At 46.9% G+C, this 20214-nt stretch overlaps 1 protein-coding gene across 3 annotated transcripts; it reads left to right on the top strand.

Moving 5' to 3' along the window:
• The first annotated feature begins 207 nt into the window (after positions 1–207).
• On the top strand, positions 208–18120 carry ETV7 (ETS variant 7). 3 transcript variants are annotated; one of them, XM_029572340.1, is made up of 9 exons: positions 208–749; positions 2255–2354; positions 6347–6511; positions 7976–8098; positions 11510–11692; positions 12065–12307; positions 13374–13516; positions 14524–14624; positions 16100–16231. In XM_029572340.1, exons 2-9 carry the CDS (start codon positions 2315–2317, stop codon positions 16215–16217), a joined length of 1116 nt encoding a protein of 371 aa, XP_029428200.1. In that variant the 5' UTR covers positions 208–749; positions 2255–2314; the 3' UTR covers positions 16218–16231. The 3 variants fall into 3 exon arrangements, with proteins under 3 accessions (XP_029428200.1, XP_029428199.1, XP_029428201.1); XM_029572339.1 differs by having other exon boundaries at positions 211–482; positions 16100–18120; XM_029572341.1 differs by lacking the exon at positions 12065–12307 and having other exon boundaries at positions 211–482.
• Positions 18121–20214: the final 2094 nt, after the last annotated feature.

Raw genomic sequence — 20214 nt, 5'->3', positions numbered from 1 at the left:
ACACGGATACATTTCCAGGAAAAATGAAAAGAAAAAGAAGCGAAAAGCATGGTCTGTACCAAATCAGCAAATGCTGGGCAGCAGCCCTCAGGAATTGCCTCTCATCGCTGTGGGATCCGGATCCGGATCGGAATCCGATTCCTCCTCCCTCGCCCGGATCTAGAGACTTGGCTCCCGGGGGGGGGGGGGGGGGGGTCCTGGTGCAGTGAGCCCCGCTGGTCGCTAGCCTGCCCCGGCCGCTGCCAGGCTCCTCTGCCTGCCTCGCAGATCCGGTTCCTTTCGTTTTCGTTTCCCGGAAGGACGTTGCCGGAGATCCCCCGGGTGGCTCCCTCCCTTTCCAGGCTGGGAGTCCCGATTCGTTGTTGGTATTAAATACGTGGCCCCGTCTTCCCTGTCCGAAGCCCCCGGGGGAGCTCCGATCTGCCCTGGCCGGAGAGCTGGGCCACATGGCCGAGCCGGGCAGCGCCGCACCTGGCGGCCAGGTAAGTGCCAGCGGTGCCCGGGGCCGTGCCTGCTGACCGAGGGCGGCGGCTGCAAGGTGCCCGGACTCGCCCCGTGCACCCTGCAGAGTCGGCTGCTCCCTGGATTAGTGCAGGTTTTCCTTAAGATCTGTTTAAGCAAAAGTTGCTGTCAAGATCAAAGCTTTGGGTGTCCCTTTCAAAGGCGCAAAGTCCAAACGGAGGCGTATTTTAAACCCACTACCTTTGCTAATTAATGGCTCACGGGATAACTGACGAGAATTGGAAGCGGTGAGTGCAAATGCTTAAGTTTTGCAAACCTGATCCTTCCTATCTGCTTTGAGGAAGAGAGCGGTAGGAGCTCAGGAGCTCGTCTAGCAATGGATTAAGTTGGGTCGCTGTACATCTCTGTGCTTAATTTGCTAACCTCGGTTTCTGGGCAGCCCCACTACTCTGTCCGCATTTCTTCAGGTTTTTTTTCTATTCTCTTCTGCACAGAATAAAATCAGGTCAAAAGGAAAACTGGAAATCAGGGGTTTCACTTTTAATTTGAAGCAACCCGGCCGGTTTTAAGAGTTTGGTGCTCATAGTCAGTGTTGGACTTGATGGACCCTTGGTCTGACCCAGTACGGCATATCTTATGGAGAGTGGGAGGTGGGAGACCCTGGACAGCGGGAAGTGGTAGACATCCCCATCCCCCTTCACCTCCCAGAGTGCCACAGCAGTGCCCCTATGAAGTGGACAGCGGGCGCAGGCTCCTCCAATGGGTATCTGATGCCTTCAGGACCTCACATCCTAGGCCATTGCCTCTGTTGCCTGTGCCTACATCCAGCCCTGGCAGCGACTCCATTTTTGCCCTGCCTTTCCTCCGGGGTGTGCATGCTTAGATCTTTAAGTCTATCCCCGTATGCCTTAGAACGAAGACCGCTGGCCATTTTAGTAGCCACCCTCTGGACCGACTCCATCCTGTTTACATCCTTTTGAAGGTGCGGGCTCCAGAATTGTACAGAATCTCTCTTCCGTCTCCAGAAAAAAAAAAAAAGGCAGAATCCCTTTTCAGGGAAGTAATGCCATAATATCGTTTTTAGGGCGGAATTTGTATAGGATAGACCTGTGTGATCACCGGAAGCACGCTGCAAACTTCAGTGTTTGCCCAAATCATTATACTAATATCAGATTGTGTGTATATTGTATTTGGGCATGTAATGTACCTCCTCTTTCAGAAAATATTTGGACTCCTGTTGCTCTACTTTTAATGAATAGATTGCTAAAGAAAAATAAACTGGCGAGAGATGCGGCTAACGGTAGCTCTTGAAATAATAATGTAACCCCCCTCTGATATTCCACTGCAGCATACTTCTTATTTTTTATGATCTGCTCATGGCTTAAATACATATAAGTGCATTAATATGTGTATTTGCTGCTTAATCAGTACCTTGATATCAGACATCTACAGGCTCACAGTGGTTTGGGGTGACTCTAAGTAGCCTGGCAGACCTTTTTAAATATCAGCACGACACTGGCCACCTTACACGTATTGTGGCTGTTTTAAATGCTAGGTCACAGATTACTAGCAATAAGTTTGCAAGTTCATATTTCAGCTCTTTCTTAGATTTATATTCTGTTTTTTCAGGCACATTCAGATATTGTAGGTGTTATAGTAGTGCTTATAGAAATGGCACTACTGTACTGATGTAACCTCGTCCCTCAGCGGACGCAGTTCACTAGGCTGCTTTCACCATTAAACTGAGCACCAGAACTTGGTCCTGTCTAATCACTTCTTGTGCCCCCTACAGGACGGACTGGCCCGTAACTCCTTTTCCTTGCAACTTGGCTGTGCAGATCTTCAATTTCTGATGAGCAATGGGGAGGTCTGCAGGTTGCCAGATAGGCTCAGTAAGTATTTATCCCTTTTACACTATTACAGTGACATCGAAACCAAGCAAAGTGAGGTCTTTTTTCACTTTTTGTATGTTTTTTGCTCATACACATGGATTTTGGCTCACCTGGAGTACACCCGTTGGACATTGCCAATGGAATAAAATATTTGAGTATTAATGAATTTATTCATTTATTTTAAAACACTTATAGCCTGCTTATAGCGGACCAGTTATACTAAGCGGATTACAATATATCAGATTCATAGTTAAAACAAATACAAAATATCCATTCTTAAGCTAAAATCATAACCCCAAATAAAAAAACAATAACAATCAGAGTGAGCACTCTACATTTAAATCCATAAAATAAATCTACCGAAAAGCTTCCTGGCATAAAAAGGTTTTCGGAAATCATTTTGTATCATTGATTTGTATGCAAGGCAGCGGGCAAAGACTTCCAAATCGTAGACGCCCCTAGGCACTCCAGGAGAGAGCGGGTGCCAGCATGGCCATTTGGCCAGGGCCTACAATGTTCAAGGGGCCTACTTTTGTTGGGCAAAATTTTTAAAAAAGCTAAATAAATCTATTTCTAACATGTGTAAATAAAAATTTCAATTGTAATTGAAGAATTTGCTAACAAAAAAACTCGTAAAGCCTTCTTAAATAAATAAAAATTATTTGGGAAATTTAGAAAACAATTTCTCTTTATTAAGTATCACATCAGAACCTTACATAGGGGCCTACTTTTCTTAGCTGGCACGGGCCTAATTCCTGCTCTCTCTGGCCTTGCCCCTATGATCGAAAAGGCCCTATTTTACTTTACACTTTTTAAATTTGCTGCCCTCACCTTCCTTCAGAGCAATTTTCTGCTAATTTATTCAGGAAAGTAAGGTCCAGTTTCCTTTTAGCATCCAAAATATAATTTCAGGGCAGCTCTCGTCATGTTTTCTTTACTAGCTGACGGAAATTTCTGTCCAACTGCTTGTTAGGCTTGCGTTGCGAATAATTCAGGCGCTGATGCGGCACAGCTGGACCGCACACTTTGGGTGGACGCAAAGGCCTTAATTCTTTCCAAGTGACTTCTGGCAGCCAAGACCTCTCAAACAAACGAATTCTCTCCATGGCTGTTCCAGTTGTACTCCCTGTGCAGAGCGGGCCCTCAGGACTCTGGAAGCACAAGTCAGCACAGTGTACCCAGGACACACAGCGAGGCAGCAGTGAAGCACTGCCGGGCAGTCTTCTGCCGAAGGAGGCCCGGGGGCAGAAGATTTTCCGTGGTTCCCCACCCCCTCCGGGCCTCTGACCAGTGAAAGAATTATGAGCGTGCCGTCGTTCTTAAGCTTGCTGTTATTCAGAAGGGGACTACCTGTCCCCCGCCATGTAATCATCTCTTGCTCAGCTAAAGGGAGGAGTTTTTTTTTTCTCTGCCACGGCCTCTCACCAAAGCTCGACCCCGGGCATGTGCGTTCTTCGAGTGTTTCCTACATTCAGAAAAGTGGCAGTCGTCCCATCCACTAAAATGCTATTTAGTTCCCAGCCCTGCTGTGTTTTATTTATTTATTTACAGATGTCTATACACTGCCTTCCGGGTAAAATTGCCCAAAGCGGTGAACAATATAATAAATACAACCAAAATGTCAATACAACAAAATAAAAATCACAATAAAAGCATAAAGCATAAAACATAAATGAACCTACAACAGTGTTGTGCCCATGTTGCTGGCTTAAAAAAAAAAAAGAAAAGATTTCTTTCCCAGTATTGGGCCTGGGAACGTGAACCCGTACTGGCCTTTCATTACTGGACCTCCAATGTAATCCGGCATCAACAAAACTCTGCCATTCTAAACCTGTGTCAAGTTCTCTTGGCGTAAGATCGCCATGAACAAAAACATTCTGTGCGTGTAAATAATTTTCAAAATGCCAGTGCCTAAGAACTATTAAAATTCATTTCGACTGGATCAAAGGCAGAATTTTTCATGTCCCCTGACTCATGTAAATAAGCCCAAGTGTTACTAAGAAAGGAAGCTGGCTTGAAATGTGGGATATTTATTTTATCCATCCTTTGAGAAGGCTGGGGTTTGTTTTTTTTTGTCAGGGTCAGCATTTCAGCGGCTCGTGGAAATGGAAATCCCCCGCAGTCTGTTGGGTGTGTTCAGAGCTTATTAGTGAAAGGTCCAAGGCCACAGGACAAAGCGAGCTCATGGGAGAGAGAAGGAAGAGCAGAAGAGACGTGGCACGCTGTATCCCTGCCTCCTGCAGGCTCCACTAATGCCCCTGCAATCTATTCAGAATTCGGCTACACAGCTTATTTTCCTCCGTCCTCGCTATGACCATGTAACCCCTCTTCTCATCCACTCATTCGCTCTGCAAGTCCTTACTACCTTATCTTCTCCTCTCTCTCCCTACACCTTGCTCTTACGTGGTCCTACCCTGCCAGCTCCCGGCTGTGGTTTTTCCACTGGGCTGTGCCGAATACCTGGAGTAGACTTCCTGAATCTGTGCGTCATGCTGCATTCAAATCCACTCTAAAAACTCACTTTTTTTAGGCTGCTTTAAAATCCTAAACACTTCTCTACAATAAATTCACCTCCCGTAGACGCTTGTTTGTCATGAATGGTTTGTCTTGATTGGATTATAAGCTCTGTGGAGCAGGGACTGTCAGCTGCGGAGGGAGAGATACCGAGGAGACAGCCTAGAAATGGAACCTGGTAAAGTGCAGTGCAATAGAAAGGATTTCAGGGAATCTGACCCTCAAGGTTCATCCTTGGTTTTTGTGGGGGCTGTAAGGAGGGGGGCAGTCGGCTTTTTGGTGTTTGTAAAAATTGGAAGGGAAAGGAAAGACCCTGGGTGCCAGTGAAGCACACCTGCCATGAGGCTCTTCCACTGCCAGAGGCAGCAAGCAAGAGCTGCAGTGCTAACGGACTCCAAGCTGTAAGGAACTCTTTCAGTCAAGCCTGCCTCTGAGCATTCTGGGATTTGTAGTCATATGTTCTAGTCCTAATAAAAGTAAGACTACAAATCCCAGATACCAAGAGATAGATCGTGGGGATCCCGTATGGAGATTGCAGGCAGGGCAGCTGCTCACAGTTCACCAAGTTTTCTCTGAAACTAGAAAGAGAGACCTTCAGGGCCGGTTTTAAGGATGGGTGGCCTGTGCAGTAGCCACTGCCTTCAGTATCCTGGGGTGGGGATTGGGGGGTGGAGACTGACCCCTGGCTGTGGAGGGGACCATTACTGGTTCTTGCACATGGCACCAGAGGTTCATTGTAAGGGAGGATTGCCTAAGGCATCCTGCAAGTTGTCGGTGATTTTCAAGCGAGCACAGGTTTTATTTTATCTGTTTTCATCTTATTTTGCCATTGCACTGTAAAGGAATATAAATGAATACCAAAGAGAGAAACATGTCTGTGTCTGATTTCCTAGCTTGGCTTTCACCTGGAGTGCTGGGGAAGTGTGCCTTTTGATTTGATTCATCTGCTGACGTTATGCTCCAATGTTGTTTCATAAGTGTATATTTTATTTGTTTTTGTATGTTTTATGATTATGTATTGTACGTGTCGTTGTAACTCGCCTAGGACTATGGAGGGGCCAGCGAGATAAATACATAAGATGACCCGATAGAACATGGGTGTTTTTCTGTTGGGTTTCACGGAAGTCAGTATCAACAAATGAAAACAAAAAATATATCAGGTGACACCTTTTTATTGGAATAACCTAATACATTTCTTGGTCGGCTTTCGGGGGTAACAGAATAGAATAGAATAGAATAGGACGAGTGAAAGGTGACATTACTAGAAAATATAAGTGAATCAGAAAAGGCCTTCCAGTGATAAAGTGAAGGGTTTGGTGGATGATCAGAAGGTAAGCAGGCAGTATCATTTTATGGCTCATTATGGGTTAAGAAACCCAGGTCTTTGCTGAGTCCTTTCTTGTCCGTTCCACGTGTCTCGTCATTTTAACTTTAAAGGTCTTCTGTCCCTGCATTGTTTAAAATGTTCTTTTCATCAGGAATCCATCCTGCTCTGTGGAGTAAGGACGATGTGATCTACTGGCTAAGGTGGGCAGAGAAGGAATATTCGCTGCGGAGGACAGAGGAAAGCAAGTTTGAGATGAATGGCAAGGCCCTGTGCATCCTCACCAAGGAGGACTTCCGACACCGCTCTCCTAGTTCAGGTTCGGGGATGGGACCGGGGCGAACGGCCAAAATAGCCTGACTTGTTAAACAATCTCAAGTCTCTTGTGAGCTCGCTGGTCCTCTGCTTGGTTTAGTGAGCTGTAGGAGAACATGCAAGCAGGAATTCAGATCTCCTGATTTCCTCCATGTTTGCGCTGCAAGGTTCCTCAGATCGGCCAACCGGCAGCTGAAGCACCAGCGCGGACCGGTCACGTCCCTCGTATAGTACTGGCCGGTTGCTGTTAGTCCCCTTGAATAGATAGAAATGACCAGATAGCAAAATCACAGTCCAACCAAAGTCTGGCTTAGTCAAAACCTTTTTCCATGAGGACAACCAGCTCAGTTCATACCTTACAGCGGCCTTGGCTAGCACCATGCAGAGGTTTTCATTAGGTATTACAAAACGTGTTTGTGTATATTTATAGCTATGTCTATATATTTTAGAATTGTTTGGTTGTTTTTCTTTTTTATGATGATGTGGGTTGGGTTTTTTTTTATGTTAACTGCTATGGTCTACCTTTTGAAGGATGGTGAGATAGTACTTAAGTAAACAATTATGTCAATAAATATCTCTGTGTGAGAGACTGAAACCTCTGATCCGGCGTCTAAGCAGATATCTGGGTTCAAGCTGCTCCCTGACTGAGCGGCCCTTGATGCAGGATCAGAAAAACAGCAGAGGGAAAGGAGAGGCTTCATGTAGCCCGGAGAGGACAGGAAGCAGCCGCCGCCTTCAGCTCTGAGCTTTCCTCACTGCAGGTGACACTTGGCGGTCGCCTCCCAGAGCTCGGCGGTGCTGCTTCTCAGTGGAGATTTTGGTCCCTTTTTTAACTTAGCTTCCTTTTCCCCGCTGGGAAGAAGTGGAAGGTGCAGGGCCGCCCAGGGCTGGCTTGAGCACGCGAGTGTCCATAGACAATGGGGCAGGGGGTCCTCCTCTTCCAGTGTCCGCACCTCACCTTGCTGTCCTCCGTAGGGGCACTGGCCCCACAACAGCAGCTGTGGTGTGGGCCCTCACATGGGTTTCCTTGGTAACAGGAAGTTCCTGTGGGAGGACGGGCGGGGTCATTGTAGGCCCCTGAATGCGCGTGGGCTGGCAGGGCCCTGCAAGGAATATTCTGTCCCAGAATTACTGCTGTTGTCGGGGCCAGTGCCGGCAGGACATCGGCATGGCCGCAGGCAGCGGTGGCCGCTCTGCCTAAATCCGGGCCTGAGGCCGCCAGTGGACCTGACCCGGCACCTTTTTTCCTTTATTTTAGACAATGTCCACTCTGCTGCTTCTGCAGCCTCTTCAGCCAGTGCAGGAACCTGCAGCAATAGCTCTGAAAACTGGAGGCTCCCACGCTATATGGAGCACTGGGCCTTTCATGTCCGAGATCCCATTTCAGAAGGGGGCTATATAAAATGAATTTGTAAACCTAGTTGGCTTACAAGCTTCATCATACAGCTTTTTTTTTTTATAACCCTAGGTGATGTTTTGTACGAGTTACTACAGTACATTAAGATACAGAGGAGAGAACTGATCCACAATCCTCTCCTTAGCTCACCTGTAGCACAGGTAAAACATATGCAGAAGATCAGTAGCCTGGCAGGTAAGAGCATCATTTCAACTCACCCACTCTTCTTCCGATCTGTGAGGCATACACTGCATAGATGTTAGGGATGTGCAGAGCAAAATTTTATGTTCATATTACTTATGTCCGAAAGGGGGTCCCACTTGCGGTCAATATGGACATAAAAAAAATTCAATGAGTTGGGTATATGTACATATGTGCAAAAAAAAAATTTAAACCCCCTCACCCTCCTTAATCCCCCCCCCAGACTTACCACAACTCCCTGGTGATCGAGCGAGGAGTGAGGACGCCATTTCTGCAATCCTTGGCGAGAAGCATGTGACGTCGGCGGCACGTCGAGTGACGCCGGCGCCACGTGATTCCCGGCGAGTTCGCGCCGGACGGCTCGTTCGGCCCAAAAAGAACTCGGCGCGCGCAAGGCTATCGATTTTGTATAGCCTGCGCGCGCCGAGCCGCGCTGCCTCCCCCCGTTCCCTCCAAGGCCGCTCCGAAATCGGAGCGGCCTTGGAGGGAACTTTCCTTTGCCCTCCCCTCACCTTCCCCTCCCTTCCCCTACCTAACCCACCCGCCCGGCCCTGTCTACACCCCCCCCTTACCTTTGTCGGGGGATTTACGCCTCCTGGAGGGAGACGTAAATCCCCGCGCGCCAGCGGGCCTGCTGCGCGCCGGGCCGCGACCTGGGGGCGGGTACGGAGGGCGCGGCCACGCCCCCGGGCCGTAGCCACGCCCCGTACCCGCCCCCAAAACGCTGCCGACACGCCCCCGGAACGCCGCGACGACCGGGCCCGCCCCCCGACACGCCCCCGACACGCCCCCGACACGCCCCCCTCCGAGAACCCCGGGACTTACGCGAGTCCCGGGGCTCTGCGCGCGCCGGGAGGCCTATGTAAAATAGGCTTCCCGGCGCGCAGGGCCCTGCTCGCCTAAATCCGCCCGGTTTTGGGCAGATTTAGGCGAGCAGGGCTCTGAAAATCTACCCCACAATGTTTCCGCATGCAAATTTTATGCACATCAGTCGCACAGTATTCTAAGAGGGCCATTTCTGGAAATCACCCTCCTTCTACGGATGGAGCGTCATGAAGAAACCTTACTCGGTTTATATTTGCGTCTTACGCACAAGCTGGATTTGACATCTGCTAAGGGAAGCTGAGATGCTGACAACAAAGGTGGCCAAGGAAGACCATTTGCGTCAGGCTCTCGGGGAAGTCCATTGCGCTATTGATCCTGAGCGTAATACTCATGTGGGCCGATATTCAGAAACAAGCTGAGCTCCTACATGTATGCCTTTAAATTATGTGCCTAAGTTTTCAGCTGAAAATTCACCTAAATTTAGAGGCCTCAAGGTTAGGCTTGATATTCATTTGTCTAGATTTAGGCTCCTAAATAAGGTGCTTAATTCTGAAAATCCATGCTAAGCTCCTAATTTTGTTTCCCCGCCCTCACTCCACTCCTGAGAGCACCCACTTCTTTAGGGACCTAAATTTAGGGATACAACCTAATACATTTTCAAAAGACCAATTTAGGGGCCTAACTAAAAGTTAGACTCCTAAATAGCAAGCATGTGAGATCTTCTTAGGTGAGATGCTAAAGGCCTCCAGAAGAGATTGGGTGTAACACAAGGAGACATTTCTTCACAGAAAGGGTGGTGAATGCATGGAATAGCCTTCCAGTGGGGGCAGAAACAGTATCAGAATTCAGGAAAGCTTGGGATGTGCACGGAGGATGTTTGATTGTGGGAAAGTGAGCGTACAACCCGGGGATCTAGTAGGATCCGTGGTTTTACAGTGAGAATGGAAGATGGACAGACAGGGTGGGCCTCGTGGTCTTCAGAGCAATCACGCATAAAAATGTATTTGCTTAGTTGTAAATTCACGCCAGATGTTTGCCACTGGCTTATAAATTTGATGTTCCTGCTGGATTGACAGTATATGTATACCCTAAAGAAGCCTCCAGGCAAAATGCTGGCTCTGTAGAGTTTTTTCTTTTTGTTGGCTCTACGCGACCGATAAGTAAAATCTATTTACGGTGTTATGCATGGGCACAAGAATACTGTACTTAGATTTTGTACATCAATGGACTCTTAACACCACACTGAGAAGCACTGGGTAGATGTTTTGCATATATAGCACTTTCAAATGTTTTTTCTGACTGATGACTGAGTGAGAGATGCTGTTTGCTTACCCTTCAGCAATACAGCTGTCTTCAAAGGCCATTCCCTCCTATTACATGACTTTACAATCAGTGGTTACATTTTCTTAATTATTCCAGTGAGCTATTTTTGTGTCCTTTTTTTATTTTTGGAACAGGCTGGCACTGAAACAAAACACAAAGTCATGATGGGAGGGAGACTTTTTTTTGCCTCAAAGAACATTATCACAAAGCTTGGTTATAACAAATGGGAGGCTTGAACACCGTGCTGGGTCCTGTCGGCACAGAGGGGAGGAAATGCATTGGTGTAGCCAGCCACGAAATCAACCAGCTTCGTCAGGAAGCTCGCCATCCTGGGGCTCATTTGCATCTCTGAGCCTTAAGTTTTTACCGTTTCCCTTGACTTGACTGTGATGGGTTTGAATTTCAGCTCTACCAGAAATTAGAAAGGGTGAACGAACAGAATGTGTCTCACTCATGGCTGAGCAAACATGGCCATGAGACTGTAGCTTTTTCTTTCCAAAGAAAATACATCTTACTTATAGAAATGTAGGGGTTCAAAGTTTGACAAGACATGGAGTTTTGGCCTGGTACTTCTGGTTCCAAAGGATGTTAGATAAATAATAATGTCTGTTTTACTTTTCCCACCCGTGGGTGTCTTGTGAGAACACATGAAGGAAAGGAACACTGAATGCCGTCAGTCAGAGAAAGACTGCATAGTTGCAAAACCCACCCAGAACCTGGGTACCTGGACATGAATGGGGCTTTTTGGATTTCAGTTGCAGCTTGGATTAAGAATCCTATAATTTAGGGACTTTGCCATATATTCAGTGATTGTTTTTCAGGTTTTGACAGGATTGTTCCTTGGTCAATTATTAGCCTCCAATGACTGGACCCACCCTGCTTTCCCCTACAAGTTTGTAAAGGTTTATGATGCCCACCATTAATTTTGGAGGCATTTTGGTTGAATCTCAGAGACAAGAGAACAGGGGGAAGAGTTTGTCCGGCCACCGTAGCTGTTATCATGCTCAGCCCGGCTTGATCTGCACTGGATTACAGGAACAAATGGATGGCACAAGTCCTACAGATACTGGGAGTGAGAGGAAGGGCTTAGCGCAGTACCAGTGATGGCCCAGTAGGTCCAGTCTAATCAATGCCCATTATCATGAACCCTGATCTATTCATCCCAACAGAGGTCCAAGCATTGCTGGTGAAACTCTGTGGTCATTGCCGCATCTTGAGCCTGCTTCGCTTTACCCATTGGTTTCTTTTGCACTGTAGGGAACGGGAAGGATGCACCGTTGAGTCCATTCTACAGAGGCCCCTTCAGCTGTCCTGCTCAGGCCTGCATCAGAAGCTTGACCAGGGAGTTGGTTACCGGGCATACAGAAGAGCCCTCAAGAAATTACCAGAACCAAGGCGAACCCTGTGCTCTGCACTTCAAAGTTGCTCAGAGCAGCACGGGTATGAGCCATTTTTTTTTCTCATGCGGAGTTGTTTCCTTTTCAAAGTTTTTTTAAATTTTAGAGCAAGAGATCAAGAGGGATGGAGAGGAAAGGAGGGAGAGGCTGAGACTCTTTCATTTCTTGCTTGTATTACTCAATGGGTTGCTTGGCAGCAGACAGATTGGCATTTAAATAAAGTTTCTTTGAATTTGAGGGAGGAAGGGGAGGGAGAGGGAGAGAGAGAGACCTGAGGGAGCAAGGAAGAGAAGGGGAAGAAGGAGGAAAGGAGTTAGAGAGAGGGAGAGGGGGAAAGGTGAATGAGACAGTTGTGCACTAATCATCTTCCAGAGCGTCGGTGCTCCAATAATAGATGTTGGCCATTCTCTTGCAGATGGGAGCATCAGATTAGCCAGAGCAGCAGAGACACTCCCTAGCAGCCTCCCCCCAGCACCCCCGCTGATCCTGCTGTCCACAAGCAGTCCAGATCCCACAAACAAATCCAGATCTCTCCAGGAGAGCTGCCGCAGAGAGGAGCCACTTAACCTCTCGCACTGGTCAGAGGTCACTAAGCAAGGGGAGGCCACGCGTCCCCTGTCCACTTCACAGCAAGCCCCACTTGATGGTAAAATAGCGGGTGAGTGTGAAGCATCTGTGGCACTGGCTGGGGATAGAGGTTTGGTAAATGTGACGGACACTAGCCAAGAGGCAGACCTAGGAGACTTGGATACATCTGGGGCACAGTTGCTTTTTCATGCACCATGCACAGAACCAAAGGTCAAAAGACATATAATAAAACCCCCCCTCTTTTTATTGGAATAACGTAATGCATTACATTTCTTGATTAGTTTTTGAGAGCTATTTTTTTCTCTTGTCCTTTGTCTCCATATATTGAAGTGAGAATAGCACAGCAGCCATGCTACTTGGCTCAAGAAACCAGACAATGATATTTTCCTTGTGCAGGTCTTTATTCCTATCGGGATACACTCGGATACTGTTGGCCCGCACTCTGAGTGATAAAGAGCTGCATTGGGAGGGAAGCTTTAGCAACCACAGACCTAAATCTATCTAATAAAAATGAAAAAAATCAGAACTTGAAGAGGAAGCGTGACCTCGTTGTTCGAGCACCCGACGGGTATTCCATAGACTCGTTCTGGAACACCTGCGTCATGCTAGCATGGTCTGCACATAGACCACATTTGGGTGATGGCACCTTGTGGCCACTTCAGAGGTATTTGCTGTTCAGTGTTGGAGCCACCATTTACGAGTGCTGCTGTCCAAGCTGGGACTCCTCCAGCAACTGCTCCTCATTGTGGATGTAATAGTGCAGGGGCCTAGTGGCATGCAGAGGGAGTGAGAGCAATCACTAGGGAAGCCAGGGTTCAAATCCCACTTCTCACTAGCACTCACTTTATCTCCCATGACCTCAGGGTACCCACTCAGATTGTAAGCTCTTTGAAGAAGGGACTTATCATCATTTTACTGTATACAACTTGTAGTGCTATAAAATTGAGAAGTATTATTAATATATTTTCTACTTGGGATTATTCTACAGCTTGCCATATTTTGTTTTGTGATAAAAATTTAAAATCCCAGTCATGTGGCCTGCTTGGTAGATGCCGTGATCTTTCAACATGTGCAAAGCCTTTTCCATGGCTCTCTGAAACCTTTCTAAGCTTTGCTTACCTGCTGCTTGTTTACAGACTGCAGGCTGCTTTGGAATTACGTGTACCAACTCCTCTCCGACAGCCGATACCAACCTTATATCCGATGGGAGGAGAAGGAGGCCAGAATTTTTCGAGTTGTCGACCCTAATGGACTTGCCAGACTCTGGGGCAACCATAAGGTGATCTGTGCTGAAATTTACTTATTTTGATGTATTTGGAATATGTCCGTGTCACCCAGGTTTATAGATTTCAAAGTAGTACCCAATGTGGCTTATAAAACAGTGGATGGTGCACGCTGGAGGCAGACACTCCGGTAGGCTGTAGACCTGGGCTCCAGGTCCCCATCCAGTGTGTGATTTTGAGCTTATCACTTAATCTTCTTGCACTCAAATATAAGATTGTAAGCTCTTTGACACACAAAATACCTTGATACATTGATGGTCCTCTTTAAATACTGAATAATACCTTTATCACTGTGAACAGAATAATAATTTAGACAGGTTGTAAGATGCTACTGGAACCAATGGGCTCATCTTTGCCTTAAAGGCAGACACTGGTGGGAACAAACTTAAAAGATAGTTGTACCCTGCTGTACTATTTGAAAAGTGCAAAGAGTAATACTTGCCCTGTATTCATTATAAATGTTACTGCTAAATCATTCTTTTTTCCCATTTCTGAGACAGGTCCATTGTCTCCCTCAGGAGTTGGCCATGTTAGCAAGAGTCATGGTTACTTTGCATTCACTGGATCTGATTGGTCCATACTGGCTCTGATGTCACCAAAGACATTCCTTTCACTGCATGAGCTTGTGACATAGTTCTAAAAATGGCCACGCCCAGAAAGGCTGTGGTTTAATTGGTTCTCGCCCATAAATTGTGAAATGCAAAATTCAGAACCTGTAATGGAATACATTAAAAAAACTTTTTTTGTAAGCTTTGTTTGACTTTTATTTTGAATTATCCAGTTTTCTGGAATTATGCTTTATCTCCTGATAAAACATGTAGCAAGCAATCCCTAGAAGATAACCTGCACTGTTGTGAAGCGGGTTTCCTTTTATCTAGATACAATCAACTAAAACCCTTTCACGCTGATTGTAGGTACTCCAGAGAAGGGTTATGGATGCGCTAGTCTCCCTAAGTGCTGGTGAATTGTTGTTCTAAGGTATATGTGTTGTTTATTTTTTCAGAACCGCCCGCACATGACATATGAAAAGATGTCGAGGGCACTGAGACATTATTACAAACTGAACATTATTAAGAAGGAAGCAGGGCAGAAGCTGTTATTTCGGTAAGATCACTCAGATTGTGCTAATAGAAGCAGGCTCCAGGTCATCCAGGACAGGCTGGGCTGGTCCTGGTTTTACCTCCGTTACATGCGTGGATTTGCACTTTCAGTTTCTCTTGGTAAAGTGGGAACCACAAGTTATTTAGGAATTATCCGGAAAAGAATGGAGAATACAACTGAGGCCTCTGTAGCGATCCATGGTGCGACTGCACCTTGAGTGTACTGTGTGCAGTTCTGGTCTCTCCATCTCAAGAAAGATAAAGCACAACTAAAAACATGCAGAGAAGGGCAATCAAAATGGTAAAGGGGGTGGAAGGATTCCCCTGTGAAGAAAGGCTAAACATGTTAGGGCTCATCAACTTGGAGAAGAGACAGCTGAGAGTAGATAGAGGTTCATAAAATCATGAGGGATGCAGGGATGTGCTTTCATTAGCTAATGACAAAAATATGAGCGATATTGTGCATGTTGTTGGCATTGTATCCAAAATGACACCATCTCCATACATTTCTTTTCAGATGCCCTTCTTGGTTAAAAAAAGAAAAATAGACCCTGTTGGATCAGGTCAGGCTGCCTGGCTCCCCACCCAATCCGTCAAAATGAAACGTGACTCTGAGCCTCTGGCTAGTCTCTGCCACCCCTAATTCCCCCCCCCCCCCTCAGATCCTCCAAACTCCCCAGGCTAGCAGCAGGTGTCCCCTCTGACTGTCTTCCAGCTTAGTGTCAGCATTGCTTTAAGAACGCTACGCTAGCCACGTTGACTAACATACCTACAGCCGGCGTGGCTAGTGTAGGTCCTGGGCACAAGGGTCCAGCTCATCCAGGAGAATGAGGCTGGCAGAGTAGGGCCACGTGCATTTTTGCGTCATGAGGATTATGATCAGGGGGATTGGGGTTGCATCCAACTATTTTTAGTTGTAGTATGTTTATATTTTTTGGGTGGGAATTTATGCCGTTATTTTATGATCCCAGAAATTCAACCAAGAGCCTTAGATTTTGTTTTTCTTAGTTCCATAGATATTGATCAAAGATTGCAGTCTGTAAATTAATCTGGATCAAAAATACTCAGGTTGGACTTTGTGGGCCCTCCCCCACTTCTGATCAAGATTCTCCTAATGTATAATCAGGCCCATCCTTATTCCTAACTAATTAAAAGAGTACAGGATGTCCTATTCTGCACTATAAAGCAAAAAGCACCTTGCTGATCCAGTCCTGGTTTTACCCCCATTACATGAGGGGAGATGCAATTCTGATTTCCCAATTGATATCTATAAGAGAAACAGGACTACATCTCCCTACATGCAGTGGGATAAGACCAGGACTGCTTCAGCTTGCCTCCTCTGGACATGGAACTCTATGGTCACTTTATGTGAGCCTGAATAGCGTTCACCCTTATGGCCCCGCACTTCATTAAAAAGCTTTTGGACTCTAATTTTTGAGTAATTTTGCTTTTTATTTTTATTTTTTGTTGAAACTTCAGATTTGTAAAAACTCCAGATGAGATCACCCAGACGAAATCAACCAAACTGGATCTCCTGGAAAACCAGGAGCAGGACTGCCTGGATTATACCGAGGACATGTTAGAGGTGTCTCCTTAAGAGAAAAGAGGCTGTTGCCTCCTTTTTGGAAGATAGAAGACAACCTCGACCGCACTGGGAAAAAAATGCCTGTGTCTTCCATTCACCTCACCAGCGGCTGATGACCGAGGCTCTCTTTCCGTACTGTAGCTCTTGGTTGTACAGCGTATGGGCAGAATTTCATGAGAACTATCCTGGGAAGAGAAGAGAAATCTAAAAGTCGTTTTTCCAGGCTCTGTGTTGTGAATTTTTTATATATATATATTTTATGAGCATGGCTTGTTATTTTGCCACAGTGCCAAAACCAAAAATAATAATCATTTTTTTGCTCATTCACTGTGAGAGAGACAAAAAGAGTAAATTGGAATTTGAAAGGAAGGGGGTCTTGTCTTCCCCTCTCTTTCACACTGAATGTTGTCCTCCCGCTGGAAAAAGTCTCTGTGCAAACAGGAGACTGAGTTTCACTGAGTGCATCTGTTCTGTGGCTTCCAGTTCAAGTCTGCTCGGTTTACTGCTTAGATCCCTTGTTTTCCACAAATTGTTCCTGCAGAGGGCAACTAGAATGCAAAGCTCAGGGTGTGTTCATCTGTAATTCTATCATCAGTTGACAATCGTTCAACATCCACCCTGTTGCCAGCTAGAGGAGGAGAATTGTGTAAAAAGTGCTCTTGCCTGATACATGGAGCAGATGCGAGCAGGAAGTCCTGGTGTACGCAGAAGCAGCTGGGAGGCTGCGTTCCTATGCATTTGCTCTTTAACATCGGATGAACGTGTTTCTGTAAAGGAAGGCTGAACCTACAGTTCCCTGACAGCACTGCAGTTACATAGTAATTCAGTAAATGGCAGAAAAAGACTGAAATGGCCCATCCAGTCTGCCCAGCAAGGTGTTTTAAGGTTGTAATTGCTGCTCCATGCAGATTACCCTAAACAGAAAGCACAATACAATCATTTCAGTGCAGTTTTGGGTTGAACCACTGCACCATACAGGTTACCTCAGAGATTTCTTTCCACCTTCTTGCCTATAAGGGATCTTCTATGTTTACCCCATGCTTTTTTTGAATTCTGCTGCCATCTATGTCTCTACCGCCTCCTTCAGGAGGGCATTCCAGGTATCCACTACCTTTTTCATGAAAAAAAATGTCCTGATCTTGTTCCTGAGTGGCTGTATACTGTGACCTCTAGTTCTACAGCTTCCTTTCCCTTGGAAAAGGTTTGTGTATTAATACCTTTAAAGCATTTTTAAATGTCTGCACCATCTCCCCTGTTAAGGTGCTCAAGTCTCAAATGTCTCTTAGTGCAGTCCTGTGGACACATGGAGTTGGTGGTCTTTATCTGGCATCACGTTCTCGGTTTCTCTGAAGCACTCTTGTTACACTGTAATACAGTGCACTGTAATTCCACTGCTCATGCAGTGATCGCTCCCTAACAGCCTGTCAGTAACAGTTATACTGTAATTGCACTGCTTATTCACCCACCAGTCCCTAACTGCACTGCAGGTACACTCTAATTATCTTGCTCCTGCACTAATTGGTCTTCAAGTACACTATAAAGCCTAATTCTATGTAATTACACTGTTCATGTGCTGCTTGGTTTTCTAACTGCAGTGCACTAGTTGGTCCCTAACAGCACTGCAGTTAACCTGCTAAGGCAGGGATCGCTCCTAATCGCACTGCACTTATACTGCTTAGTCTTCAGTCACGCTCTAGTTACACTGTAATTATGCTGAACCCACACTGCTGTAACAACAATAAAGTAACACTGTAATTACGCTGTAATAAAAATGACTTCAGATGAAAAGATGCCCAATGTGCACTGATTAGATGTAATTTTAAGATAGTTTAATATTCTGCTCTTTTGTAATTTCACTAAAGCCTCTGCAGACGATGTGTGCACCAGTAAAAGAGATTCTCTTTTCTTAAATTTAGAAGGCTATGATGTATTTTTTTGCTTAATAAATTCCTTACCGACCACACACACGAGACGGTCCTCCTGAAATGATAGTAATCAGCATATTCCAACAAGCCTAAGACGTGAAGAACACCTACATCTTTCAGGCTCTTATGTCCATCTTCATTTAATACAGCTGGATGGAGGGCTCAGTGTCAGAGCTGTGCGCTGCCATGTAGAGCATCCAGATGTGACTCCTAAGGCTGACGGGAACTGGGGATGCTGTGGAGGTATGGTGGCAGGAGCTTCAGCTGTCATTTAGTGGGCGCATCATGTGGACAGATTCAAGGTCCACGTTAGCCAGGTTAGGCAGAGATCACGATTTTTGTCACTGCCATGGCTGGGCTGAGCTGGGAGAGGATATCCACAATGAATATGCACGAGGTACATTTTGCATATTTTGTGGATATTGTATTGGCAAGCAGGGAAGATATTAATTGGGTTGAAGCCTTTATGGTTTGCCTGCCTGGCAGCTTTGAGCTCTTTACCTCCAGGGTTGGGAGGCAGGAGAGGGGAGGTATGCAATGGGCGTCCTGGGAGGTGGCAAAGCTCAGAGCGGTGTGTGCTGTGCAGCTGCAGGGAGGTGCTTTCATGGAGGAGTTCATCGTCCATGCGCGCCAGCATCTCCAAGGCTTTAGTGCAACACATCAGAGGAAAAGGGACGAGAGGAGCCAAACGGGAAATGTATTTCTGATCAGGGGGGGGCGGGGGACTTCATGTTTCTGGCTGATGATTGCTGGCCATGTCGTGCTTTCTGTGACAGTGTAAGGTATCAGCACCCTCCAGGTGATCTTTAACATCTCCCATTTCCTCTAAAGCTCTCACATTTCCTGTAAAGATCAGAACCTGGCACGTGCCCTGCCCTTCCACGCGCTCCCTCTTTCTTGCACTGCTGATGACCCAGGAAGCAGATAACGCTGGGTGTTTTCCCTACCGCCCACCCCCCCTTGCGGAACAAGATCCAATTGCCGGTTTGTGCGCACGGAGGCAAACCTGTGCCTCTCTGGCACGTGGCCAGGAGCAGGCCCTAAGTTCAAACACCTTCGCAGTCCGGCCGGCAGAGGGAGGAGGCAGGCAGTGTCTCTATGGGGGACAAAGGTCCAGTTGTGTAAAAACAAAGCCTTCCAGCCATGCGTGCGTGCAAGGGAGGCTGCAGCTCTCCTTCTGCCCTTTTCCAGGATCCTTGCAGATGGGACCATGGTCTGTGGGCTCTCTGCAAGGTCAGCAAGGCCACATTTGCAGTCCTGCTGTTGGACAGGAGAGTTTCCTGGGCCTGGGCTGTGCAGAACCACCCAGCGGGTTCTGGGGTCAGGCTCCTGTCTGAAAGGGCTGATGAGTTTCTGGCAGGGAGGCAGGGCATGCGGGCCTTGGGGAGATAGGGCTGGGGGCTGGCAGTCAGGGTCCGGGGCCTTCTTTCCTGGGGGGGGGGGGGGGGGGGGGGCGGGCTTCTGGTGCCCTCTGTCGTGTGTAATGTTACTTCAGAGAAGTTCGGCACAGCCACACTGTATATAGCACAAAACCATGGGTGGGGACGAGAGGCGCGTTCAAATTATACTTAATATCAATTATATGAAGGGTAGAGGAATAACTGGATGAGATCCCAGAAGGCACTGGTTTCAGTAACAAAATATAAAATAAAATGTGTGTGGGATTTTTTTGTGCTGTCCCTGCGCAAAGATACAAAGTGAGGACCCCCTCCCCCCCCCCTTCCAACCCCACCTCAAGTTTGCAGACAGGATTTTCTACTCTGAAACGCCAGGAGCTGGCGGTGCAGCAGTCACTAACCGGGGTGGAGGGGAGGGAAGCTTTTCAGAAACTTGGCTCAGACTCACGATGCGTCTGCCGAGGAACCACAAATACCAGCGACGGCTGGGAAGCTGGCGCCGCACCAGAGGCTCGTGGGCCCCATCCTTCCAGACCGGTTCTCCGCAGGCTTGCCCCCCCGACTATTCCCTTTAGAGGGCCAGGTGTGACAGAAGCCAGGCTTTCTGATGCATTATGGGTAGAAGCAGGGACTACAGCTACCACACTGCTTTGGGTCTGGCTTCCCCTCCTGGAAATGGGTAACTTG

This window comes from Rhinatrema bivittatum, chromosome 12 (genome assembly GCF_901001135.1).
Source record: "Rhinatrema bivittatum chromosome 12, aRhiBiv1.1, whole genome shotgun sequence".
Lineage (NCBI taxonomy): Eukaryota > Metazoa > Chordata > Amphibia > Gymnophiona > Rhinatrematidae > Rhinatrema > Rhinatrema bivittatum.
This window is presented reverse-complemented; position numbering and strand designations above follow the sequence as displayed.

What these genes read in the sequence shown, in the direction of transcription:
- ETV7 (XM_029572339.1), top strand. Translation starts at nt 447, where the DNA reads ATGGCCGAGCCGGGCAGCGCCGCACCTGGCGGCCAG. An exon ending in CAGGTTGCCAGATAGGCTCA is followed by an intron (nt 2,355 to 6,346) that starts GTAAGTATTTAT and finishes TCTTTTCATCAG; the next exon opens with GAATCCATCCTGCTCTGTGG. An exon ending in GGGCAGAAGCTGTTATTTCG is followed by an intron (nt 14,625 to 16,099) that starts GTAAGATCACTC and finishes TTGAAACTTCAG; the next exon opens with ATTTGTAAAAACTCCAGATG.